Source organism: Sorex araneus, chromosome X, assembly GCF_027595985.1.
Source record: "Sorex araneus isolate mSorAra2 chromosome X, mSorAra2.pri, whole genome shotgun sequence".
NCBI classification, from domain to species: Eukaryota; Metazoa; Chordata; class Mammalia; order Eulipotyphla; family Soricidae; genus Sorex; species Sorex araneus.
In genome coordinates, this window is record NC_073313.1 from 260,666,579 (window position 1) to 260,694,407 (window position 27,829).

A 27,829-nucleotide genomic window follows, 5' to 3' on the forward strand; every position below is an offset into this window, starting at 1 on the left:
TAGAGGGGTTGGTGTCGGACATTGGATGCGTAGACTGTCATTAACAGTATCCTAAATCATGGTACTTCAATTTTAAAAGAAAAAGAAGGAAAAAATTTATATTGACTAGTTTTTCTTTCTAGAAGAATTAGATTGTCAGTTTCTATGAGAAAAAAAAATCTTCCAGGTACATTTTATAACAGTGGGTGATGAAGGAGGAAAAATTGAAAAGATTTATGAAAATCCCTCAAAAAAGTGAACTTTGCTTATAATTATCTTTATTAAAGGAGTACACATCTTTGATTCTTAAAGCATCATTTACTGATAATGAGGTCCTGTCTCTCGTTTAATCCAGCAACACAATTCTTCATTTGGGGGCTACACCTGGCAGTGCTTACTCCTGGCTCTGTGCTTAGGGATCACTCCTGCTAGTGCTCAGAGGGCCACTGGCAGTGCTGGGGATTAAGGCAAGGCAGCTCCTTAACCCCTCTAACTATCTCTCTGGCCCTGTAACCAATGTCTTGAAAGTGCTACTAGTAGAAACTGTGGTTTCTGACATAGAATGAATTCAAGCTACAGAGACGATGATTTCTGCATTTCAGTATAACTCACCATCTGAGGGGCCCCGCCCAGCCCAGGGACCCCTAGTATTGATGTCCGATGTTGGTCTGCCTCCCATTGCACGGGCGCCATCAGTTAACCCTACCAAGGTGACTTCCACCTTTCCCTTGATACCTGACTGAAAATACTGCACTTATCAAAGAGCTCAAAAGTGGAAAGAATCTACTCCAGTCCCCTCTCCAGTACCGCTGGCCACTTGCAGAGTTCCTCTTTCCCTCCTCCTCACATAAGCACTCACTCACGTCTGTCCCCATGGTGGGCACTGCGGGTACAACACTAACAAGAAATTCCCCGCCCTCGATGAGGCATTCCCTATGATCATCTTATTTTGCAGAGGAGAAATGCCCTCCACGGCCTTAATCTCCAGCCTTTTCCTCATGCCTCTAGGCTACTCTGGCTACCAGGATGCCTACCACAACGGCAGACCAGGCTACCGTGAAGACGCGCCCAGGAACTACGACGCGTACACCGCAGGCCTGAGCGAAGAGGAGCAGCTGGAGCAAGCACTGCGGGCCAGCCTCTGGGACCAAGGTAGGCGTCGGGAGGGGCTGTTGTGGCCAGTGAAATATGGACTAGTTTCTGAGAAGGCTCCGTAGCTGGAGACGCACGTGCAGCTGCCACTAAGAAGGCTGGGATGTGATGGTCCCCTCCCAGCAACCTGAGCGGGTTAAGTGTCAGGCTGAATGTTGTGAAAACTCGGCTTTTTTTTCCTTTAAATTGAATCGCAATGGAGATGTTACTGATGCTCGCTCAAGCAAATTGATGAGCAACGGGATGACAGTGACGGTGACACTGTGAGATACAGTTACAAGCTTTCATGTTTGAGTTTCAATCATACAATGATCAAACACCCATCCCTCCACCAGTGCACATTCTCCACCACCAATGTCCCCTGTATACCCCCCTTTTCAGCCCTCCCCCTGCCTCCATGGCAGACAACTTCCCCTATACTCTCTCTCTGCTTTGGGGCATTATGGTTTACAGTACAGATACTGAGAGGCTATCATGTTTGGTAAGCCCTCCCACTTCGTGCTCTGGCGTTACTGTCAAACACTTAACCGGCCCCCAGTCTGGGAATGTGTGAAATCAGAAAGAGCGGTTTCCGTTGGAATCGCACTCTGTGAGCTGACTGCCCCAGGGAATCACTCCGGCCTTGCCGATACCTGTGTTAGCCAGACTCTTATTTCCAGAACTGGCACCTCTTGATTTTTTTTTTTAAAGTTATAGATTGGAAGACATATTATTAGGTGATTGAATCTGTTTCATTGGGAAAGTTAAGTGGTCTTGGAAATTAGGGTCAAGCTTGACCAACCTATGTACTTAAGTAATTTTATTTCTTTTCTTTTGGGGAGGTGGGCTCTCCTGGCAGTGCTCAAGATCGTGCAGTGCCCAGGATCAAACCCATGCCCCAGGCCTCTTCTCAGACACAGAGCATGTGCTCCAGCTCACCAAGGCATCTCTCTAGCCCGAAATTAAAATACACAGGACTCGTTGTAAAAAACAACGAGTTATTTATCTCTGTGAGATACAACTTCCGTGGTGCCTGGTGGCAGAAGTTCTGTACAACTCCTGCCCCACGCCTGTGCCCAGCCAGTCAGTGTCCAGGGCTGTGCTGACCCTGATCAGGCCAGGCACCCTCCTCCTGACCCCAGTATTGTTGTCGCCTCTTCCTTTCACACAGCCACTGCCTGCACTAGCCCCGCAGTGGGGGCTGGGAGGGGAAATTCCCTGCACGTGCACCTGCGGGGTTTCTGTCCCAGTGACTCCCAAGTCCAGGGGAGAAGAGCTGAAACGTCGAATTTGTCCTGAGCACAGCACCATGAGGGGGCCTGGGAAAGCTCGAGGGGCTCTCGACAGGCTGAGCAACCACCACGAGCACCTTAGAGCACAGTGTCCGCGTAGCTCCCGAGCACTGCCAGCTGTGGCTCCCGAACCGAACACAGAATCGCTGATGAGGCATAACTCCTCTTGTTTGGGGACTTGAAGTGAGGCCAGGAGTAGTTCACCAAAACCCCTGCCCACATTTTTTTTTTTTTTTTTGCTTTTTGGGTCACACCCGAGGATGCACAGGGGTTACTCCTGGCTCTGCACTCAGGAATCACTCCTGGCGTTGCTTGGGGAACCATATGGGATGCTGGGCATCGAACCCGAACCTGGGTCAGCCGTGTGCAAGGCAAACGCCCTCCTCATTGTACTATCGCTCTGGCCCGGCCCCTGACCCCCATTTTTTAAAAACAGAAAACATCCTAGTAAGAAGGCATGCAGGTGAATAATTAATTTTTTAAATATAGGACATTCTCAACAGAAGAAAGACTAATATATACAGATATACAAATGTATATAACTATATATAGAAAAGGAGTGGTTTTTCTCTTTTTTATAATTTTTTAATTTTATAATTAGTTCACAATATTTCATTAAATTTACTCTTCAAACACCACTCCACCACCATTACACCTTCCCACCACCATATTTCAGATGTTTCCATCCAGAACACCAATCCCTGCTCCAAAGCAGAACCAAAATAATATTTTTATATTGTTTGTTATGAAAAACTGCTAAAAATACTGCAAAAAAAGTATTCTTAGAGGAAAGAGTGTGGAAATGATTGCATTTCACCAGGGGCCATTCAGCCCTTCTATAAGAGATCACTTCATGTTATTAAAGGTTGAGCCTTGTGTGCTTTTTATATATATATCTGGAAAAAAATGTATATTTCCCTCTAAGATTGGTTGCCTCCTACTTTGAAGCCTATCAAATGTGGTGCTGTAATCTTGGAGTATGGGTAGGGTGTGTGGTTTGAAGTATCGTGAGGCCGCCAACTCGGCCGTGTGGTCCAGGAATAAATGGGTTCACTCGTGGGGGATGCTCTGCCCGAATGTGTGGAGAGCGCCTGTGAGCATGGCAGTGGCCCGGTTCTGGAGGTTTTTGGCTCCTGGGGCTGGGTCCCTTGGGGTTGGGAGGGGTCTCCCCACCAGAGTAGTGTTTTCTAACAAAAGTTCTGAGAGTTAGTGTTAATTTGTGAAGAACCCACATAGTACAGTAATTGACCCTGATCTCTGAGGGAAAATGGAAGAGAACTTGAAATATTAAATTATAAAATTGCTTACAACCAGCCAACCAGTGCCCACCTAAAAATAATTCTCTCTGTATTAGCAGTTTCTTTCTTTCTTTCTTTCTTTCTTTCTTTCTTTCTTTCTTTCTTTCTTTCTTTCTTTCTTTCTTTCTTTCTTTCTTTCTTTCTTTCTTTCTTTCTTTCTTTCTTTCTTTCTCTTCCTTCCTTCCTTCCTTCCTTCCTTCCTTCCTTCCTTCCTTCCTTCCTTCCTTCCTTCCTTCCTTCCTTCCTTCCTTTCTTTCTTTTTGAATGTGTGTCACTCTCTTTAGTGCTCTATGGAGTGCAGATTGGAATAACCTTTCTGAAAAACTCACAGGAAATACATAATTGAGACTTACAGTCCGTGCTTCCTTATTTGGGAATCTAGTGTAAGGAAATAATAGCGATATGGTTGGGAGTTTGTGTAAAAGTCATTTATTTCATAATTAGATATGATATAATCACAAGAAAAAATCTTCAGTAGATTGAAATTTGCAAAGCGGTATAAATAAGGGATAAATTAGTCCTGCGGAAAACAGAAATGCTATGCATCTATTGAAAATGATGTCTTTGCAAAGTTAGTGGTGTGAAAATACGATTGCATATAATATTGAATGGGAAAAATGTAAGATACAAAAGACCATATACCATCTGGTCAGAATTTTGTAAAAGAAATTCAAACCGAACAGTTTTTCCACATAGAAGCTAAAGTATAATATAGGCCTTTAAAAGCTGTCTCCTCCCTTACATTTAATGAGGCGGTCATGAAGTGCTTTAAGAAAAATAAAATTGAAATTAATATAAACAATTTGTAAAGCTGCTACCCTTTCCTGTATAAAGCACTTCAAGAAGTCTCTTTTGATCCATTTCCTTGGAACTAGATCCATATGCTTTCAGATTCATTCATTAAAAATAAAGCTCTGTGGTCAGACAAGTTTGGAAAACATTAATTTAATAAATTGGTTTCTTAATTGCAGAACTAAGTAGAATCATCGGTACCCTGGATCTTCAAAGGGAACCGTTCATGGCGTTTCCCAGATTCATTTGAATGTCGAATTTGTGGCGAGAGTGAGGAGGGGAGAAACAGGAAGAAGGGAAAGTTGTTCTGGCTGACCCTTGATTTTGTTTATCCGGGTGGGGGGCACTCCTGGCAGTGCTCTGGGCTTACTCTTGGCTCTGAGCTCGGGGTCGCTCCTAGCGGGACTTGCGGGGGCACTGCGGCACTCCACACCAGGTGTTGGGGTTTGAACCTCTGTCGTCGGCTATGTGCGAGGCAAGTGCCCTGCCTGCTGGATGGTCCCTTTGAATGCCAGCTGCCTCTACTCGGGATCTCTCGGGAGAAAGGGACATTCCACGGCTTACTCCCTGCACTCGCCAGTGACTGTCGTCATGTCCCAGGAAGCTAGCAGTGTGTCTCTAAGAACATCTGCCATCCACTGCCTAGACAGAGCTCTCCAACTTCTCAAAGCTGTCCTTGATAACCAGTTTTTCAGTGTTCTCAGGTCATGTTTGGTCACTGTTTCCCTTCAATAGAAAACCACACCCTGCCTTTTTCTATTTTTGTGATCCCTCCCCCCTCCCCCAGACAACCAGTCTAAGGGAACTGTAGAAAGCACCATTTGCCTGTGCGGTTCTCGTTGGCATTACTCGGCTTAACCCTCCTACCCCATGTATTTCCGTGACTTGGACACTTCTGTTGGAAGCTTTGGACCCTTGACTCGGGCCAGACCCTCGAGGATGGTGCTTTGTTCTTCAGATTGCCTCATGCTGGGAGACTCGGACTCAGGTCCTCGCTCTGATGACATCGGTCCGTCAGTGGCCAGCTAGTCCCCTCCTCCACTGCCCAGGCCCCCTTCACTGGCTCCGAGCAGCTCTCTGGTAGGCGATGGTCGCACAGTACACGTGAGCCTCCCATTTCTCAGCCCCCTCAGGACTGGTGGCCTCGGTGGGCTTTGACGATCTTTTCTAGACAGTTACTGGGCGGGCACTCAGCTGCAGAGCACTGCCGGCGTGAGTGAGGCCAGGGTTCATTCCCCTGCACCATGCACCCTCCAAAAGAGACTCGGATATTTGGCTGGGCTTCTTGTTAATTTTTATTGTATCTCTTTTAAAATTCCGTTTTTAACAGTAGGATGCACTCTTTGCAGAGTGCATTGGCGAGAGCCGTGCATCCCTCAGTACATTCCCTTCGTTCCTGAGGCTCGGACGGTTCCCCTCTCCTTGTCTGGGCGGTCAGCTGCCTCCCCGGCGTTCCTGCACTCACTTTCCCAGGAGGTCATAGCCCTGAAAGCCCACGGGCCTTTGCTTCTGGGACCTGACTTGCTTCCCCGGGTGTCACACAGTATGATTCTGGCCTGTTGGACCGGGAATATATTCCCTTTTACTAAAAGGCTCAGCTGTGTCTGCTCGGGCTCCCTAAAAGGGGGTGTTTCATTCGGCTTATGAACCTCAGACATCTATTTCTCACACTTCCGCAGGCTGGAGCCTGTGAGGAAGGGGCAGGGGTGGGGGTGGGGATGAGGGACTGAGAGCTGCAGAGGGCCACTTTCCAGAAGAGGGCAGAGAGTTCTCTGAGGTTCCTTTTGTAAGAGCACTAATCCCCCTCCCAACTACTCGCCACTCCTGTCCTAAATCCCAACCACTACCTGTAAAAAGTACAAACACACGTGCGGAAGGGTGATGTGATGTGTTGTGTTCGAGGGCTCTCGGGGCGGCTCTCTCTCTCTCTCTCTCTCTCTCTCTCTCTCTTTCTCCTCCCTCTATCTCCATCTCTCTCTCTTTCCCTCTCCCTCTCCTTCCATCTCTCTCTCTATCCCTCTCTCCCCCCCCTCTCTCCACTCACGTTTTCTCGAGCCACTGTGTATGGACTGGATTGGGATGGCTCCTTCTTGTGCTCTGCTTCTGTGTGTTCTCTCTTACTTCTCTTACAGTTTTAGTTTATAGAGCAATCACATAGGGTGGTGACACAAAGGTGGGTTGAACATTAACAAATCAACAAAGAGGGGTAACACCAATCCTCTAGGAGATTAACAAAATCTCATCTAAGGAGATTACTCCAGATTACTAGGAGATCCGCTCAAGGGCAGGATCCTGTCCAGGGTGTGTCGCTTTCTTCTTTCCTCAGCTAGTAATCCACTTAATTAGTTATAGTAAATCTACTTCTAATATTACTAGCAATGTCATTCTGTATGAGCACAGTAAGAAATAAACTTAAAGTTTGGTTCTTCCTGAGGACATTCACTATATATTCCAGACCGCAGTCCTCAAGGCCAGGTTAGTCTTCCTAACCCCAGTAGGGTCCTAGTCTCGTCGTTACTTTTGGCCATTTGTCTATGACCATGCTCTCAACTTATAGTTGAGTATTGTGGCACTTTGGCCTGGCCTATTTCGATGCCAGAGTAGCTCACAGCTTGCCCTGAGTCCATTCCATCCCTCGTCGGGACCCTGCTTTTGGGGTGCTAGGAACTAAGAGCAACTGAGTTGATAAAGCAGATGCCCAGGAGTAAATATTATTGGAGTCAATCAGCTCCCAAGTTACAGTTACAAAACTGTCTTCCTGTGTCCATACAGAAAGGCCATTGCTTTAAGGTAAACTAAGTTCCCTGCGGCAAGGCTGAAAGGACAAACCCAGTGTTATCCTACAGGGGACTATGTGGGATAGTTGGATTGATTATAGGTCAGCTGCATGTAAGACAAGTGCCTTAGCCACTGAGCTCCAGTCTCTTTTACTAATATTGTAAAATCTGAAGTGTGTACACTTTTCCCTCTAGGGCACTAATGATTCTTCTGTAGTTCCTCTTGAATTCATCTCAAAATTTTCTTATCTACTTTTCATTTATTTTGAGTTTTTTTCCCCATCTTCTGTTTTCTAGAGGTTTTCTGCATTGAATCTTAGAATTCACTGATTCTGTTGTCAGCTGCTGCGTAATTTCTTGTGCTTTAATGGCTTTACCAATTGTCTCTTTGAACTCAATGAACAACGTCAACATTTCCTCTCTACAGTCTTTATCTTTTTATGGCTGGTCAGTACTGGTTGCGTCTTCAGGTTTCCTTTGCTCTCTAAGGGTGGTAGGGCTCTGAATTGCTTTCTCATTGCACCTCTTGCAATCTGAGCTGAGTCCTTCCAATTCACTGTGGCCCCCACGTGGTGTGCGGAGTTTAATGGGGGGACGAGCTGGCTGGTGCTCTCCTCATTCCCTGCCATAACTGTTAGGTGGGCCCAGTGTGGTTAAGTTTCATATTCTCTCAACTCTCAGCACAGGTTTTTAATTCTGATGAAGTATACTTGACCAAGTTTCATTTTATGGATCAATATTTTCATGTTATATTAAAGAACTTTTTGTCATAATTTAAGCCATTTAAGATTTTCTCTCAAGTTTTCCTCTGGGAGTTTCACAGCTTTACAAAGTACACTTAGACCTTTTAACCTATTTCGAGTTACCTGTGGATGTAAAATGTGAGGACTGGGTCAAGGTTCATTCTTGCCTGTGGACTTCCAAAGATGCTAGTGTCTTTTACTGGACAACTCATTTGTTCACTGAATTTCCTTTGAACTTTTGTCAAAAAAATCAATTGAATATATATGAATCTCTTCCTGGATTCTTTATTCTTTCCCTTCATCTGTGTATCTATTGCTTCACCAATACTATCTTCTTTGATCTCTTTATCTAAATTTATAGTAAGTCTTGAAAATCAAATAGTGTAAAAACTGTCCAACTTTCAAAAATAAAAAAACTTTTTTGAAACTTCTAGTTTCTTTCTTTGCTTTTTCACATACGTTTTAGAAAAATTTGTGATATCTAGCAAAAACTCCTAGAGTTTTGTTGCTGTGGTTTGGGAGAATCGACATCTTCACAATAATGGGTTTTTCCACTTTACAGTGTATTTATCCATAGTTTTAGATTTTTTTTTTTTAAGTAAAAGCAGCTTTTATTTAGGAATTATGGCGGGTAGCGGGGGAGACAGAGAGACAGCTGAGAGTACACATCTCAAGAAGGGCGATGGGTGGGAACCTGGGCAGCACATGTGCTTGGCAGTAAATGGGCACAGACAGCACATGTATCACGTTTAGGTTGTCTGTGGTTTCTTTCTTTTTTTCTTTCTTTCATTCGTTCATTCTTGCTTGCTTGCTTGCTTTTATGAAACTTTATTGAGATACTATGATTTTCAAAGTTGTTCACAATAGACTCGTTACAGGTCTTCGGTGTTCCAGCGCCAGCCCCACCAGCAGTGCGCTCCCCCTCCCTCCATGTCTTAGACCGAGTCCCCTGCACCCCCCCAAGCCCACCTCCCAAAACCGCCCCCTTAACAGGCACTGAATGATTGACCTTATATCGCTTGTTACAACATATATCACTTAAATGGCCTGGTATTTCCTGGTACTACTTGAGCCGCCTGTGTTGCTGGTTTCAAGCATGGAGCTTAGTGGGCTTCTACACAGTGTTCCTATCTGATTGCCTGTGCTTCTGTCAACTCGTCACACTGGGAAGGTGGGCGGTATCGCGGCCACTTATGCTTCAGGAGCTTTGGAGCTGAGACGATCTGCCGCCCGTGTCTGAGGTCGGGGTGAAGCTGGGCCGTTTCTGTGAGCGGAGGAGCCGGATGTGGGTGGGGCGCTGGCCCTTGCTAGGGAGGGGACCCCGAGTAAGAATCTAAGCCCACCCCCCACCCCTGTCCGATGAAGGCTGTGGAGATCTGAGCCCCGTGGTGGCGGGGCTTACCTGCGGCGACGCAGCTGCCGGGGTCTCTGAGGTCAGGCGTGAAGCTGGACCTTCCGTCTTTGATTCCTTTGACAGTGTTTTAGAGTTTCAAGTGTGCAGATCCTTCAGACATTTTCTTAAGTTTCTACCCAAATGGAATTTTTTTTTCCGGTGTGGGAGGTAATGTGATTCTCAATTGTACTTTGAAAAATTGTGTTGAGATGATTCTATCCCTTTTCTTCTTTAGTCTGTCAATATACTAAATTGTTAAATAATATATTATACTATATAATATATAATGTATAATATATTAGATTTAGTGTATGGACTAATGTGCAAAATTGCGTCTGTCAGTACACAATATACTACATTGCTTTGATTTTCAAAGCTGAGACAGACTTGCATCCCCAGGATAAACCTCACCTGATTGTGCCGTTCAGAGCTTACCCGGAGGGAAGTGCCGTGCACCCCTGCAGAGTCCAGGGTTTTGCTGTAGGTCCAGCGCTTCTCGGGGCGTCATGAGGACAACCGCGAGGGCAGTGTTGCTCATACCTGCCGGGCCTCTGCCGGTGGTTTGTCTACTTGTCCACTGAACGTGTCGGGCTCGTGGTCACAGCGAGCACTGCCCCCTCCACAGCGCAGTCCCAGGCTTCTCTAGCCCTGTCTGGTCCTTCGGGTGGGCCGACTGGTGGGCAGTTGCTCCAGGAGTCAGCTTGGCGTCCGTGGCTCGTTCCCTTGGCAGGCCCTCCCCCGACACGTGTCGCCTCCCGGGGCTGTGTTGCCGCTCTCTCCTACTCTGCTTCTCTGTCACACGGGGCGGCGAGGCTGGCTCCTCTGCCGGGCTCACCCGGCCTCGTGGGCTGAGTCGTGCCTCTTCCTCAAACCCGTTCCCCTTCCCCAGCCGGCAGGTGCTTTTCAGATCTCAGCTCTTGTGGCTTTTTGCCATTTCCCTAAGTGAGGGGTTGGCTTTTGCCTTTGTCATGGGCATTTTAGCCCCTGTCCCCCCCGCCCAGCCTAGAGGTGACGAGAAGGCAGACTGTCCGAGGAACCTTGTCTCTGGCTGCTGCTCTGTCCCCCAGGGCGGCGCAGGCTCGCCAAAGACACTTCCCTGGGCCCGCACGCCCAGGGCTGAAGGTCTCCCTCCAGCCGCCGGGGCTGCTCGGGGACCGTCCCTGTTCTCCCGCGGGCTCAGACTCAGGCCCCAGTACTTGAACACATTTCGACTGGACTCTTTATCAGCACCCAGGCAAGGAACTGCTCTTGCACTATTTTTCTCTTTTGAAACTTTTTAAGAATAAAGTTATTTCTCAAGCCATCAAGATTGACAGCAGTATTAATGCGTTAGGCTTGCAGTGGTTTGAAACCACAGCCACTGCTGGAGAACTAGTTTCTCTTCACCAAGTGAGCGTCATCAAGGTCTTCCCTCTCTCCCTCCCTCCCTGCCCCCTTCCTTTCCTCCCCCCCCCCCACACACACAGTGCCAGCCGTGGAACCCAGGTCTCGTGCGGGCCAGGCCCTCACTGTACCCATGGAGCTCAGCTCAACCTCTCCTGTGCGATTTTCAGTGTGTGTTTCGTTGGTGTGCTGCTGCCTCAGCTCTGATGGGTTCAGAAAAGGTACTGTTCAGTGTTTCTGTTTATGATAAAGCTAGGATAGAAGCTTTTTCTGTCTCTCTACAACCCAAGTGAAAACTATAGGCATTCCTTATTCTTCATCAGGGTTTACGCTTGTCATTGGTAACACTCATTTACTAGCTGTTTTCCTTCCTTTCTTTCTTTTTCCTTTTTTTTTTGGTGGCGGGGGGGGGGGGATACACCAGGCGATGCTCAGGAGTTATCCCTGGCTCTGTACTCAGGAATCACTCCTGGCAGTGCTCAAGGGAGCATATAGGATGCCGGAAATTGAACCTGTGTTCAAGGCAAATGCTCCCTCCCTCCTGCCCCCCCACCATGTCTCTCTCTCTCTCTCTGTCTCTCCCCTCACCACCCCCTTCCCCCTCTTTGGCCTCATAGGCCTTTTTCCAAAAAGAAAAAAAATTAAATGCCATTCCCTCATGAAGAGAATCTACATGGGGAAATATATAGAATCCATCTGGTTCTTCAAGTTTTAAAAAATGAGTAAATGTGTAATTTTTTTTCTCTGATTCCCAATTTTTAGAGAAAGACATCAAGTGTAATAGTTGCAGTGATTCTGAGTTTTGAAACAGCCAACTAATGGAAAAGCACTTGGTCCAATGCCATCCGGCAAGAGGCACCCAGGACCAATTAGCTTGAAACTGCTCTTCAGTTCAATATATTGGAAGATAAATGAAAGGATTGGGGTGGCAATTTTTTAACCTCAGATTTTGCTATTGTTGTATTTTGAAATAGTACCTGGCCATGGTACAAGTCCTAAGGCCTGGGTTAGGATCAAAACTTCCAAAATAGCCATGGTGGAAGCAAGGTTGAAATTCCCGTTATTTCAAGGGACCTGCACACTTGCTATTATTAACAGAAATCTTGTCTGGCTCCGTTGGCAGTCTCAGCTTTTATAAACCAGTCCAAGAGGCAGCTGATACCACAATAATAGGAAAAGGCTGGAAAAGCGCCATCTCTTTCTTTGAGTCAAAAGGCAGATGCCAGCTAGGAACATTACCTCATCTCGGCTCCCTCTCCCCCACCCCTCCCCCATCCCCCCACACCCTTCCACGAATAATTTAGTGTCTTTTTTTTTTTTTTAAATAGCCTGCCCCCAAGTTCAGCTGGCGGCTGGTGTGGGGAAAGGGGCAGAGCCCTGCCCTTTCCAGCTTCTCGCTGCTAGCCCGGCGCCTGGGGAAAGCTGGGCATCCTTCTGGACATGTCGTTGGCCGACTTGGGCCTCTGAGGCTGTAGTGAAAGGCACATGGGCGCAGTCACACCCTGGTCCCCAGTACAGCTGGGGGTGCCGTTTAGCCAGATGGGACACCGGGAGGAGAGAAGGCGAGATCTTGCTCGGCTGCAGAGTGAAGCTGGTTGCCGCCTTCTCTTAGAGGCTTCCCGGGTGAAATTACCAAGCAAAAGCATGGGGCTGGGGGTGTATGTTGTGGGGGGGGGGGGGCGCGTTTCTCACGTAAGAGCTAGGGCATTTGTTTTTAGCAGAGCATTTGACAATGTCCCTGACTCCTGTTTGAGAAGCACCATGAATTCATGGGAGCCAAGTGAGATATACTGAAAGTTTAAAAAAAAAAATTTTTTTTTGGTTTGTTTTGGGGCCACACCCAGCTGTGCTCAGGCTTTACTCTGAACTGCACCCAGGTGCCACTGCTGGGCGTTTTTGGGGACTGTAGGGGGCACCAGGGGTCAAACCCAGGTTGCCCGTACAAGGCAAGTATCCTATCCACCGTACTATTTCTCTAGCTCCTAAAAAATAGAATCTCTTGTGTTACATGTTTTTCTTTTTCTTTTTTTGGTCTTTGGGTCACACCCGGCGATGCTCAGGGGTCACTCCTGGCTCTGCACTCAGGAATCACTCCTCAAGGTACTCAGAGGATCATATGAGATGCCGGAGATTGAACCTGGGTCAAAACGCCCATCTCTCCTCACTCCAGACCCTACATTTGTTTTTAAATCTACATACTAAGGTATACAAAAGCAGCATGCATCTTGTTTGCATAGAAAGTTTTGAGAAAAATGGACCGCAGGAACTTCCAAATCTTTTTTTTATTAATTTATTTTTTTTTAATTAAATCACCATGTTGAAAGTTACAAAGCTTTCAGGGTTAAGTCTCAGTTACATAATGCTCGAACACCCATCCCTTCACCGGTGCATATATTCCACCACCAAGAACCACAGTAAACCTCCCCGCCACACCCCCGCCCCCAGCCCCCCATTTTCACTTTACTTTCTCCTTACTTTGATTGCATACAAACAAAAAAACTCACTATTATTGTTTGGAGTTCCCCCCCCAGAGTCGGACCTGCTGGAAAGGAAGCATTTGATAATTTGTTTTCCATTGCTGAGAATGAGGAGATATGAGGTGGTGTGGCCACAGTAGCGGCCATGAGGTTCTAGATTTCTGTATTTTAGTATTTTAGTGACTAAGTCCAGAGGGTTTTCTGCCAGAGGTTGCATCATTGCTAGTTCGTACCTCTCTGCTACTTTATATTCCACATGTGAGTGCAATCTTCCTGTGTTTGTCTCTTTCTTTCTGACTCATTTCACTCAACATGATACTTTCCATGTTGATCCACTTATATGCAAATTTCATGACTTCATGCTTTCTAACAGCTGCATAGTATTCCATTGTGTAGATGTACCAAAGTTTTTTTAGCCAGTCATCTGTTCTTGGGCATTCATTTTTTTTTCCAGATTCTGGCTATTGTAAACTGTGCTGCGATAAACATACAGGTGCAGATGTCATTCTGACTATACTTTTTTTGCTTCTCTGGGGTATATTCCCAGGAGTGGTATTGCTGGGTCAAATGGAAGCTCAATTTCTAATTTTTTGAGAATCGACCATATTGTTTTCCAAAAGGGCTGAACCAGTCGACATTCCCACCAGCAGTGTAGGAGGGTCTTTTAAAAAGTTTTTATTTTTCAATTTATTCATGTCATCATGACTGTTGCATCTACTTTGTCTTTTTAATCTGTCACAAGGTGGTACAAAGTTACAATTCCTCAGAAGCAATGACTCTGGTCAGACCTTCACTTCATTTTTTCCCTTTTTTGTAACCGCAGAGCTGAAACAGCCATTCATCCTTCTCCTTCATCCTGTGGGAGTGGACTGAGGAGGGAGGGTGCGGCAAGAAAGGTTGGGGGTACCCGGGAGTATTCACCATGCAGTGCTGACGGAGACACAGTCTCCGCTGTGAGGTAAACCCCTCCATGGGCGCAGGGCGCTGAACTGAGAAACATGCGCAGTCCGGTGGGAGAGTGTTGAGTCGGGGCCCGGGGCAGGCGCCTGTGCGGGCTGTGCATGCGAGGCGTTCTGTTGGCTTCCCTGGCGTCTGGACCCGCACCCCCCCCCCCCCGTCAGTGCTCAGGGCTCCGTCCTGCCTCTGCTCGGGGGTCACTCCTGACGCAGGTGCGGCCGAAGCGGCGGGTCTCTGTGTCTGTTCACGATTCCCGGGTTCTTCAGTATTTCCAAGAATGAAAACGTTGAAAAGGAAAGATGCTCAGACTCCGAGTTAGAAACTAGGGAAGTTTATAGGAAGGCAGAAGAGAGGAGAGAAGGAGCGCTCTGAGTGGGGAGGAGCTCAGCATGGACTAAGTTAACGGTCGCTCTTTTGGGAGACTTGTATAGGGAAACCGGGTGTTGGTAGGACAGAGAGTGCAGGCATCTGCCGGGTGGTGGGGCTCGTTTGTCTTTCTGGTCACCTGCCTTGGAGATTGTTGATTTTCTTAGTCTTTTTTTTCCCTTTTCCCTTTTCGGGTCACACCAGCGATGCTCAGGGGTTACTCCTGGCTCTGCACCCAGGAATTACTCCTGGCGGTGCATGGGGGACCATATGGGATGCCAGGGATCGAACCCAAGTCTACCACATGTGAAGCAAATGCCCTGCCTGCTGTACTATCACTCCGGACCCTCATTATCTTAGTCTTGTGACTCCTAGTTCTGGGACAGAAGAGTGAGGTCCAGGTGAATGCCAGGAATGTTAACGATAGGGCCCTGGGGACGGGGCGTGATTGGTCCTGGGGAAAATGGAACTCCTGGGGAAGGGAAACTGAGGGCTCCCCGCTTATTGTCAAGGAAACAGGCTTCCTCTGTCCTCAGCCATGCTCCGGGGAGCTTGTGTCGTGTCAGGGATTGAGCCCAGGGCTGCCAGCTTCTGGGCCAGACCTTAACCCCTGTCCCCGCTCAAGCCGGTAGCCATTGTTGACATATTCAGGGGAACATTCTCAGCAGCCATGCCAGCCAGATCAGTGACAACAGCAAATTTTGTGTGACCTCTTGGCTTTTCTCATTTGCTTGTTTTTGCTCTTTTAAAGTCATCTGGTTTGTTTTTTCCCCAGGAAAAATTTTCTATGTAATAAAGAAGGAAAAAAAAAGCAGCACCTGCCAGATTGTTTCCGTTTTTCTGCAGAACATTTCCTTCTGAGTACTGATTTTTTCCTTGCTGCTGTTGGGACTGGAGCGATAGCACAGCGGGTAGGGCGTTTGCCTTGATTTGGCCGACCCGGGTTCGATTCTTCCCTCCCTCTCGGAGAGCCTGGCTGGCTACTGAGAGTATTCGATATGCCGAAAACAGTAACAACAAATCTCACAATGAAGACATTACTGGTGCCCACTCGAACGAGCAAATCGATGAACGACGGGATGACAGTGCTTACGACAGTGCTTCAGTGCTGTTGGGATTGGAGACCCCTGTTTCAGTGAGCAGAGGTGTTGGAGGGTGGAGGCCGTGTGTCCGTTGGCATTTGTGCGCGCCTTTCAGAGAGTGTACCGGCCCTCTCCAGGTGGGAAAAGAAACACGGGAGGGAGCCGTCCTCACGTCAGCTTCCAGCCACACTGGCAAGGAGCAGCCTTCTGTTTAGATCCCAGCATTTTTATTGTTGTTGTTGGGTCATACCCGGCAATGCACACGGGTTACTCCTGGCTCTGCACTCAGGAATTACTCCTGGCGGTGCTCAAGGGACCATATGGGATGCTGGGAATCGAACCCAGGTCGGCTACATGCAAGGTAAATGCCCTACTCGCTGTGCTATCGCTCCAACCCCCGTACATCCCAGCATTTTCAGATTGTAACTGAAACCCAGCTGTGGCTACCAAAAACTAAAAAATAAAAAAGTGACGATGTGGGTGGATTGATACTTCTGCCTATTCCGGTAATCACTGAGCGGTGAAAGGCATTACTCAGATGTTAATGAGTAGATTTGACAATGAAAGTATAAACAGAACTGCTGAGTTAATGCTACCCACTCGGGTCTCTTCCGTGGTGCCCACAACGGGGAGACCCTCTTTGGACACCCAGAGCTGTAGGGCTTCCTAAGAATTAAGTGTCTCGCACACTTAGCAGGCTAATTACTCACCGTTTCTTAGCAGAGCCCGCATGCGTCACTCCTCTCCTGGTGTCACATCCTGTCAAGCATTGCAGGCTGCAGATCGAACCCATTTTCTTCTTTACAATCAAAGCTAAAATATCCCGTTTGTTTTTCTAAACGCTGAACTTAAGCAACTTATTTCAGCTTAGTTGCACAATAGTGCAGGTTTAAGTAAGAGATACAGTACCTCTGACAGTACTTCATACTTAGTGTAGGCAAGAGATAGAGTAAGTCTTGAAGTGAGTTGACCTTTTGCTTACCCATCCATGAAGTCCTCTATCTGAGTGACTGCAGTTCACTAAGTGACTTAAACATTTTATAGATTGGGGCCAGAGCGATAGTACAGCAGCTAGGTGCTTCCCTTGCACACAGCCGATCTAGGTTCAATCCTTGATACCCTATATGGTCCCCCAGCACTACCAGGACTGATTCCTACGTGCAGAGCCAGGAATAATCCCTGAGCATGGCCCAGTATGGCTCAAAAACACAAAAACAAACAGAAAGAATTCTATAGATTGTCACGTTTACGCACATGACAACTTAAATATTCAAGTTGGCCTGTACAATTTTATGTCGCAGGAGTTCTCAGTGTGCACGTTCAGTATTTCAAGACATTAAATTTAATAGGAGAGGATTAAGAATATGGGCCTTCGTGAAAACTCTCCTCAGTTCTGTGAGATGAATAAAGCTGGAAGAACCTTGTGCCTCAAGACCCCGGTGAGCTCTCACACTGTTACTGTGATGGAAGCTGCTGGAACATGAAACAAAACCCGTACCCCATCCCAGGAGGTAGCTGGTAACTCGGAACCCTGTCCTGATAGACGACTAGAAAGTGGGTCTTGGCCCCGGAACTAAGGGGAATTTGGAGTCAGGATGTCCCTGGCAGGCAGAGACAGAAGCCACATTTCTTTCTTTCTTTCTTTTTTTTTTTTGGTTTTTGGGTCACACCCGGCAATGCACAGGGGTTACTCCTGGTTCTTCACTCAGGAATTACCCCTGGCGGTGCTCAGGGGACCATATGGGATGCTGGGATATGGGATGCTGGGATTAGAACCCGGGTCGGCCGTGTGCAAGGCAAACGCCCTACCCGCTGTGCTATTGCTCCAGCCCCCTGAAGCCACCTTTCTGAGGCCCCCGTGAGAGTGTGCCCTGAGCCCCTGTGTTGGCTTTGGTGTCAGCCTTTGTGATTGTCTGCAGTTGTCCACAGCCCTGGGGCACCAGAGTCCAGCTTGCCTCCCACCGGGGAGGTCCCAGCCACAGGCGATGGGGGCGCAGGGTGGCACCCACATTGTTCTAAGTGCCCGGTGGGCCGCGCCCACCATCCAGGCGGGAGTCCTGAGGACCCAAGGTGGGGAGCCGCAGTGGGGCCCGTGCCCATCTCGTCCAGCCTTTCAGTAGGTGGGTGCCCCTCCCAGTTGTAAGAGCGATCCACACTCCCCCGACAGTGCAGGTCAGCAGGAGGAAAGCGAGATAACCCACAGCCCCACCACCCAGAGAATGACCACTCAGCGTTGGAGGCACTGCTGCCCCTCGGGCAGGTGCCCCGGCAAAGGGCGAAATTCTCTGCAGCACCGGGGTCTCTTCTCTGCTGCCCGAGCCGCCAGGAGGCCAGCCCGTGGTCACCGTGCCTGACGGGCTTCCCTGCCCCCGATGACAGAGCCACAGACAGTCCGGGGGCGGGGGTGCGGGCTAGCATCACCGTTTTGCCGGGGAGACTGCAGGAGAGAGACCAGAAACCCCTGCCGTGCGCGGGGATACGCTGGAGACCAGCCTGGGGTGGGCAGGTCTGAAGCAGGAGCACGGTGAGGATGGGAGCAAGGCCGACCGAGAGCAGAGCAAGGGCCAGGGCGACAGCGAGCCCGATCCTAGTCCCGGCCCCGTGCGTGGGCGCCGCCAACAGCGAGGAAGAGCAGGGGTGATCTGTCCACGCATCCGTGGCTAAGGCGCGGCTGCAGGCGGGGCCAAGGCGGGAGAGGAGACGCGTCACTGGGGGTCTCTGAAGGGAGCTTATCTCTGAGGACTTTTCTCTGGGAGAGGTGCAGAGGTGGGAGCACATCTAGGACCCCCTGTCACAGACCCTTTTTCCCGTGACGCCAGCTTCCCTGTGGAACGAAGGTACCATAAGTCACTCTGTCCGGTCTCTCTCTTAGTCAGAGTCTATTCCCGAAGGGACACTTTGGTGGCTTTTGTTTTCATTGCTAGGCGGGGGTGGGGGTGGGTTTTGGGCCTGGTGGTGTCTGGGGGGCTTGGCATGCAGAGCCGGTGCCGCAGCCCTCGGGCCATCTCCCAGGCCCGGCCCCTCGTAGAACGCTCTCTTCTCTGATGACTGGGGAATGGGCAGGATCTGGGGGGCAGGCGTGCGGCTGCCGCTGTCCCGTGCTGCCCACAGGTGTCAGCCTCAGGGAGCTACTGTTCATGTCTGACGCGCACGGGCTGCTGTCTCGTCCTGAATCAGAAACCCAGAACCTCCGAGGCAGAGCCAAGCCTCCCTCCCTCCTCTTGGGTCCCCCCCTGACCGGCTCCCTGTCGGCTTGGCTACATTTTGCTGCTTGCTTCCCCCCCCCCCCCCCCGCCCATCTCAAAGCAAAAATACCTAGTGGGAATCAAAAATAGTTCAATTCAGAGTTGGCACCAAGACAGAAAATCCTTTGTAGGTAAACAGCCCACGAGCCAGGCGCCTCCGGGGCTCCTTCACCCCCCACAAGTGCTCACGGATGGAGGCCACTGTCAGTCATCTGGGGCTGTCTCTTTGACAGAAATTTCTAGCACACTTGTTTGAGAACAGTGCTTTTAATGTGGACGCACCGGTTCCTTGTGAGCCGCGGCATTTGTTTTGTTAGTTTGATCATTAGGCTCACGTGGACTGGGCCTTAAGATACTCTGATCTGGGGCTGGCGCGATAGCACAGCGGCTAGGGCATTTGCCTTGCACGTGGCCGACCCGGGTTCAATTCCCAGCATCCCATATGGTTCCCTGAGCACCGCCAAGAGTTGGTTCCTGAGTGCATGAGCCAGGAGTAACTCCTGTGCATCGCTGGGTGTGATCCAAAAAGCCAAAAAAAAAAAAAAAGATATTCTGATTTTATGTGGGGCTGTGACCCCAGGTTCCTCCAGCTCCTGGCGAGTAGAAACCGGGACAGACAGACTTGACCGTCACCCGATCTGCGTCTCTCAGGGGCTCTTTCTTACTCCCAGCTACACGCATTCTTCCATGTGTTGTGTCGTGTTGCTAGTGAGGGAGAAAAAAAAGGCAAGAGTTGTGTGTTGGTTTCCGTTTATCCTAGACTCACAAATAGCTTCCAGAGTGGTCTGGTTCCATCACGTGGCCATTCTCCAAGGATCCAAACTATTTATAAGGCGGGTGTGCTTAGTAACGGGGACAGAATGGGTATTTCTTTTTCCACAGATCTCAGTCAGGGACCAGTTTTCCCTGTGTTCGCGTCTGTGTTATATAAATCTGCTTTTGTTGTAACCCAGAACCAAAATTGTGCAGTATTTGAGGAAGATTACTATAAATATTAAGCTGATTAAAATTACATTGTAATCATCTGCTCAGGGGGGGGGGAGAAATGCAAACGGGTTAATCACGCTATTGTGGGAAATGCACTTGTAGGACTGTAAAATAATATTCACCCACAAATAAGAAGGGGACGGACGCAGTCAGCGGGGTGTGGGGGAGAAACAGGGTACAGGACTGTTGGCTGGAGAAATTGATTTGGTGGCCATGGAAAAATACCCTGTGAAAAACCACTGGAAGGTACTTGGCAGAGTGTCAGTCATCCTTTCTCAGGAACAGGACTTTTATTTTCTGGTTTCAGCTTAACTTCCTTATTTCACAAATTTCTGCAAAATCTTTCTGTCACTGTATCACTGTCATCCCGATGCTCATCAATTTGCTCGAGCGGGCACCAGTAACATCTCCATTGTGAGACTTGTTACTGTTTTTGGCATATCAAATACGCCACAAGGAGCTTGCCTGGCTCTGCCGTGAGGGCGGGATACTCTCGGTAGCTTGCTGGGCTCTCCGAGAGGGATGAAGGAATCGAACCCGGGTTGGCTGGGTGCAAGGCAAATGCCCTACCGCTGTGCTATCGCTCCAGCCCTTTCTAAGGGGGACAGATATTCCAGTAAACCTGCACAGTGCTGGCTGCCTCGGGATGAGCCCGGTGCTTCTCTGTGCGCTCCAGAGTTTTACTCAGCAATTTTCTTTGGAGAGCAGTGCTGGGACTCGGTACCTCCTGTCGGCCCCACCAGCCCCTGCTGGCCTCTGGGGGAGTTCGAGTAGACAGAGCTGAGTTCGGGCACAGAGTCCCCCAGATCCTGTCCCCCCAGATCCTGCCCCTCCCCCAGAATCTGCCCCTCCCCCAGATCCTGCCCCCCCAGATCCTGCCTCTCCCCCAGATCCTGTCCCCCCAGATCCTGCTCCTCCCCCAAATCCTGTTCCCCCAGATCCTGCCCCTCCCCCAGATCCTGTCCTCTCCAGTTTCTGTGTCCCCCAGATCCTGTCGTGTGTCCCCCACCCCTCTACGCCGTGCCTCCTCTTTCCCGGAACCCTTCGAGGCCGTCGGGGCCTCTCCTGGCTTTGCTCTCCGAGGACCCGGAGCACTGTGGTGCCGCAGGGCCGTCTGTCCTCTGCCCCGGCCCGGCTGTGCGGGTGGGTTCTGGGTCCTCTCTCCCAGGGGGGCGGGAGAGCACTTTCCTTCTGTCCTTGCAGAGTTCACCTCCCAGCCCCGGCGTGCAGGGCTCCCCACACACCCTCCCGTGCCAGCCCCCCTCCCCCCCCCCCCCCCCCCGTGGCATTTTGTTTTCCGTTTTCAGCAGAGGAAACAGTTTGCTCCGGGCGCGGGGCTGGACGGCTGTGCAGCGCGTGCGCGGCTTGGGAAGATGAAGTGTTTAATGAGTGTCTTCTGGAGGAAGGGACATCTGTCTGGCACACCTGCTGTCTTCATTAGAACTTTAAATAAGCCGTGCCCCGGGGGAGAGCGGGCCCTCCACGCTGTGACAAAGATAAATTTTAAGCCCAAGTAATTGACTATTGTGTGCAGAGGCCCCTCTGTGGGCCGCGTTGGGGGGGCGGGTGGTGCAGGAGGCCAGTGCACCCCGGCTCCCAGAGCTCGCGCCTAGCCTGCCCCTCGGTGGGCGCGGCTCCCGCTGTCATCCTCGAGTCCCTGTTTGCTTCTCTGTCACCCCAGCGTCTGGGCAGTGCCTGCTGGGGAGCTGGGCGGAGGCTTCAGGCTTTCGTGGAGGTGCTCAGAGGAGGGCAGCCGGGTGGCTGTGCCCGGTGCCTGGGCATGTGGAGGCCCCAGACTTACTTGGCCCACCATCCCTTTTTCAGAGAAAAATAATCGCCCCAGGTCCCGTCGGGAAATCTGCCCGTAAACCCAGCAGAAAGTAACCCTGCACAAATTGGATCGCACTCAGCCCCCGTCGTGGGGAGGGCAGTAACCCCGCCCCAGGAAAGACCCCTCGGCTGGTGGCCAGGGTCCTGCACACAGACGGGACGGAGGGCCATTTGGGCACAGCCTCGCCACGCACGGTTTCACCACCAGTGGCTGTCGGCCTCTCACTCGCCCGAGGAGGAGCTAATCTGCCGCCCGATTCCCCTGTGCCCTACACCAGAGTTTCCGCGGCCGCGTCGCGGGGCTTTGGCACTTGGACTCGGAGGCTTTGTCCGCTGAGAGCAGCGGCGGCTCGGGCACAGCTGCCGTGCTCCGGCTCCCAGACCTTGACACCGGGCAAGGGGCACATCTTGGGAGTTAATGAGCAATTAGGATGTTCTTTCCTGTCAATTAGCTGGCAGAATAATGAGATCAAATGAGCACTGACCTTAAAAACACTCAGACTTGGATTTTCTACAAAGCCTGTCTTTTTTTTTTTCTTTTTTTCTTTTTCCTGCCATTTCTCATGACAAGAGCAGACAAACAACAGTTTAACAGGAAAATTTCAGGGAGAGGGGGGCAAAAAATCGCACCTCCAGGGCACAGAGCAGTATGCTGGCAAGACCGCGCCCTTGGTCGGAGACATCAGTCCCGGAGCTCCTCCTGGTAGCTCCTGTCTTCTGCCCTCAGCAGGGCGTCTGCGAGAGAGGCCTGCAGGGAGGGAGCGAGCATGTGTTCTCCTGCAGAGGAAAGTATACAGAGCCAATGTTTGGGGGGGTCCAAGATAGACCCTCCGCTTGACTCTTCTGCCCCTAGGGCCCATCTCCGGATCCTTCCCGTCCTCGAGTGTGATGAGAAACAAACGGATGATTCGTGCCAAGGAGCAGAGGCGGGTGAGGTCTGGGGCCACACCAGGCTGGTGGTGCTGAGGACAGGTGGTTCCAGGGATCCAACTCAAGGCCTCACGCTGGCTCGGCCTGTCCCCTAGCGTTTGAGTTCCTGCCCTGGCCCCGAAAGCGGCTTTTTTATGGCAAGACGCAGCTCCCTGACGTCGGGGAGAGCTAAATATATTCGTGACTGCAGTGAGCTCACTCGGTTTCTGAGAAACGGAGCCCCGTTGTCCCGTGTGCTTCAATAAATCAGTGGAGACTGGGGGTGCATCGAGGGCGCTAACTCAAAAAAGACCAAGCTTCAAAAAGAGACCAAGAATGTGAAAGAAACTCAAGGAGATGTTTGGGAGGGTTTGATGGCTCTCAGTCCTGGCTGCTTGTTGGAATCACCAGCGCGGCTTTCTAAAATTACTCCTCTCGGGCTTGCAAATAAATCAGGATCCACAGCTGGTGGGCTGGCACGGAGGGGCAGGGGCGGCAGGGAGGGTCTGTACCCACTCCCCAGGTGCTGCACACATCCTTCCTTCAGGCCGGGGCTGCCTTGAGGGTCAAGGTGAGAGGTGCCCCCTGGCTTCTGCCTGTCTCTCTCTCTCAAGAACTGGAGCAGGAAGTAATGGCTCCCCACTCCCTTTTTGTTTGTTTGTTTTTTTTTTAGTTGAATATACATACAGTTCTACTCATTTCAGGAGTTAGATGTATTTCCTAAATTATTTATGTGAGATTTGACAAAATAATCTGGACCATTCACTGTGCCTAAGATGAAGAGGAAAACAAAGACCCCCCCCCCATGAAGATTAACAAAGGCCCCTTCTGGGCCTGCAGGGAACAGTGGATGGACGCAGAGGGAAGGAAGGGAGAAGGTAGAGGAACTAGGAACCAGCCCCACTTCCAATGAGAGAAGTGGCTCTTATGTGGGGAGAATAAAGGCTTGTCAAGGAGAAGGGCAGCTAGCTGGTGGTCGGGAATGTTTGGGGGTGGAGGGAGGGAGGGATGGAGGAGGGAGAGAGGGAAGAGGAGAAGGGAGAGAGGATGGTTTCCTAATACATCTCCACGGACAAAAAAAAAGAAATCATTAAGCCCAACTTAGACCACATACCAATTCTGAGTACTAACCATGCAATTAAGAAAATGCAAAATGACATGATTTTGTTTATTCTATTCTCTAGGCTTAAGTATTTACTGATGAGGAATGTTAACACAATGCAGTGAATTTTAATGGTTATTGCTTGGAGAGCTGCTTTTAAACTTTTTTTTTTTTTTTTTGCTTTTTAACATGTTTTTTATTAGAGAGGAATGAAAAATCTTTCAGGCCTTTTAGTGGAAAGGCAAGTCGCCGTATATGAGTGCACCCATTAGCGATGATTATAACCTGGCAACCCAACTGTGTTGTTTAAGGCACGCTCAGCCGCTGCGCCTACAGACCGGGGAGAAATGTTCCCCCCGAGAGCCCGTGGGAGTCACACAGGCTTCTGCTGCGTGGTTACTCCTGGGCCCGAACTCCGTGTGTTCCTTGGCCATGGTGCGTGGTGGTTTCCAGCCTGCGTGGTCGTGACCTCACCACCTGTGACCATCCTGTCCTGGAGTCCGGGCCGTTGCATTTCTTCTCACAGCCTTTGTTGGTGCCCCAAGTTGCAAGGCAATGTGTGTGTTTGTGTGTGTGTGTGTGTGTGTGTGTGTGTGTGTGTGTTGTAGGCAGTTGGACACGGACAGAGTTCTGTGAAAAGTAGCCATGTGTGTACTCACTTCACCTTTCCTGAAGGTCATCCCCACGTCCCTTACAAACGTGCATGCACACACACATCTACACATACACGCACGCACACACACTCACACAGAGACACACCTTAAAGACTGTCGGCGCCTGCCTTTGATCAGAAAAGCATCGACTGAGCAACTAGAGCCAAGAGGCAGCGCGAGGGTCTTTACAAGTAGGTTCCAGAGGTAGCTGGGTGACAGGTGAGGGACTCCAGAGTTGACGGGGAAACTGTGGGTCGCACTGAAGAGGAATGCCTCTGCCGCATAGCAGTAAATGTCGCTCCTCTGGTTGTCCCAGCTGCCCTGGCTGGTGCCATGGCACCCCCTTCCCTCCTCTCCCCAGACCCCTCCGCCAGCCGAGTTCCTGTGGCTTGTGTCCACTGTGACGGAAAAACCACCCAGGAGCTGGAGGCTGTGCCAGGGAGCTAGGAGGGATGGGCCAGGCAGCGTCCTCGTCCTTGAGGAACTCTAGACCAGGAAGTGAGGAGGGAAGGAGGAAAGAAGGAAGGAAGGGAAGGAAGGAGGGAGGGAGGCAGGGAGGAAGGAAAGATAGGAAGGAGGAAGGAAGGAAAAGGGGGAGGGAGAGAAAGGGGGAGGGAGGGCAACAAGCAGGGAGTGGGGAGAGAGGGAGGGGAGGGAGCAAGGGAGGGACGGAGAGAGGGAGGGAGGGATTGAGGGAGGGAGGGAAGAGGGAGGGAGGGAGGAGGGAGGAGGGAGGGAGGGAGGGAGAAAAGAAGGGAGGGAGGGAGGGAGGGAGGGAGGGAGGGAGGAAGGGAGGGGCTGAGGGAGGGAGGACGGGACGGAGGGCGGGACGGAGGGCGGGTGGGAGGTGCCATCCCGGAGAATGAGAGGTGAGTGTGTCGGGGGAGCAGAGGAGAAGCTGCCCAGAGATGCCGTGGGGCAGGTCACCGGGCATTGAGAGCCCAGAGGGCCTCTGTGGGCCCCAGCCTGACCACTGTGCTTCCGAGGCTGCCTCTGAGGGGGTGTTTGGGGGAGGTGGGAGCTTGTTTGCACATCCCTCTCAGCACTGGGCCCCAGGAGCCTGCGTGCTTGGCGTGCAGGACCCTGAAAGTCGAGTAAGGTGTCAGAGGCATTACGAGATCACCGCAGCTGCGTTTGTAGTTCAGCCCTCTTGTGCGAGGTCACCCAGTCCCCTTCCCCAGGGAGGGTCAGCAGCTCTTCTGCGTGTTCAGTATCACTCTTCGTTCAGTGGTGGTGTAGTATGTAGCTTTGGGGGTTCCAGGGTCACTGAACTTTGTCATTGGGACCAGTTGCATCGAGGAAGAAATTGTTGTTGGGGGGTGGTGTTTGCCCACCCAGCCTGACTTCTGGTGTTTCTGGGCACAGAGAGTCCAGGATGAAGATGTGGGCCTGTGTCCTGCCCTCAGAGATTGCCATCCCGGTGCCTTTGAATTGCCCTAAGGACTCCCCGGCCCTGGTTGCTCTTGCCAAAGGCCAGGGCTTCTGCGTGGGCCCCTAAGGCGGGGAGCTGATGGCGGTTCACAAGTGGGCAGAGCTTTGTCTGCGTCGGCTCATGACTTACCACCCTCATAAACACCCCCAGGTGTCCCCTGTGAGAGATGTCGAAGGAGCGCAGGGAGATGCCAGGGGCTGGCCTGATGGAGGAGCGGGCACCGGGCGGTGGGCAGCGCTGCCAATGCTGGCTGGCGCTCGGGATGAGCAGATACCCGGGATTGGGCCGCCCGTGACAATAGGAGGTTATGTGGCATTGCCTGGCACTTGTCTGTGAACCCAGGTGATGGTCCAAAGTTTGTCTTAGGAAAAATCGTGTCTGTTTGTTAGGACCAGAAGAGGAAGTGTTTATGGAAGTACCTTGCAACGTGTCACGTCAACTATAAAAACAGCACAAGGGCTAAGACCGTTGTTGCCACGTGGACAGCCGACCTGGCCTTGATCCCTGGCCCCATGTATGGTTCCCCGAGACCTGCCCAGGCTCTGCCCAACGCCCAGAGCCAGGAGAAGGCCCTGAGCACTGCCAGGTGGGGCCCAGAAAACAGAAGTGAAAGCCAAGCATGGAGTCCAAAGATGCTGATTTTGTTGTTAGAGGGAGTCTTGTCATTTCTCCCAATCTGCAAAGGTTAATTTTCACAGCTTATTCTTACTCAAGTATAATTGACTTACGGTAAACTACACTTGTGTTGAATGCACAGCCTGAGTCTCCTTGACATATATATGTCATAGGTCATATATGTGACCTATGAAATGACCATCGTATCCCTCATGATGGTCAGACGTAGAAGATCTTGAGCTGGGCTGGCGGAGGAGCTTGGCGGATGCTCTGGGCCCTCTGGGGATGCCCCGGAGCGTGGCAGAGGCCCTGAGACATGGGCTGTTTAAAGTCAGCAGTTCGCATCTTGGCAGAAACCTGCCGCAGAACCCAGAATGAGGATCGTCCCACCTTTGGTGAACTGTTGCCAGGCTGGTACTTAAGGGAATTAAAATGGGATGACTTGCTCAACCAGCCTTACTTAAAAATTGTTTGTGGCTCTTGGTTTATGGTGGTTATCAGGTGAGGCTTGACCGACCGTCACCGTCTCTTTATTATGGGTCTGGCGACATACAGTTAAGGCAGAAGCTTAGTGAAGTCGGGGCTTGGCGGGAAAAGCCCTCTCGTCCCTCTGTAAAGGTCCCTGGCATCTCACTCTCACACCTGGGGTGGGACTTGGCACCCCTCTGAAGGGACTCATGGGGAATTCTTCCTCCTTTGGGGCCCCAGAACCTGGTGCCTGAGACAGGAGATGAGGGGCAGGAAGGGCTGCAGGCACAGGGAAGGCTCGTGGAGTTGGGACACCCTTCTCCTTGCCTTCCCCCCCCCTCCAGATGTTTGCTGTCTCCACTCACCCACGACCGCCTCGCTCCCCTCCTTCAGTTACTGCAGAAACGACCCTGAGAGTCCAGTCTTGGCCCCTGCTTCAGTCAGTGTCAGATCTTCCCAGAAAGGTGGTGGTGGCGTGTGCTTCCAGCACCAACATCTCACAGCCCCTGCACGAACCAGGAGGGCCCCGGGCTGGAGGTCTGCGTATTTGTCCTTTGCCCAGAAGGTGCAGTGCCATGCCATCACAGCTTAAAAGTCCACTAGTTTTCGGCGTTTTAAAATTTTGTATCGGCCACTCATTGGCTCCCCACACGGTGGCATCTCGGGGGCAGAGCGTCTCACCCCCTCATGCCTGTCGCCAGTTTTATTTCTTTCCAAGTATGTTCACTTTCAGCATTCCTATTTTTTCTTTCTTCTTGGGTCACACCCGATGATGCACAGGGGTTACTCCTGACTCTGCACTCAGGAACCACTCCTGGCAGTGCTCAGGGGACCATATGGGATGCTGGGAATCCAACCCGGGTGGGCTGCGTGCAAGGCAAACGCCCTACCCGCTGTGCTATTGCTCCTGCCCCAGTA

The 27,829-nt window shown here is 50.7% G+C and overlaps 1 protein-coding gene across 1 annotated transcript in view; it reads left to right on the forward strand.

Annotated features, from left to right (window-relative positions):
• RHBDD1 (rhomboid domain containing 1) overlaps nt 1-27,829 on the forward strand; it is a 103,200-nt gene that overhangs the window by 54,962 nt on the left and 20,409 nt on the right. Inside the window, exon 5 of the mRNA XM_055121729.1 lies at nt 988-1,131. Within this exon, the coding sequence (XP_054977704.1) occupies nt 988-1,131 (144 nt within the window). The remainder of the gene's footprint in view (nt 1-987; nt 1,132-27,829) is intronic.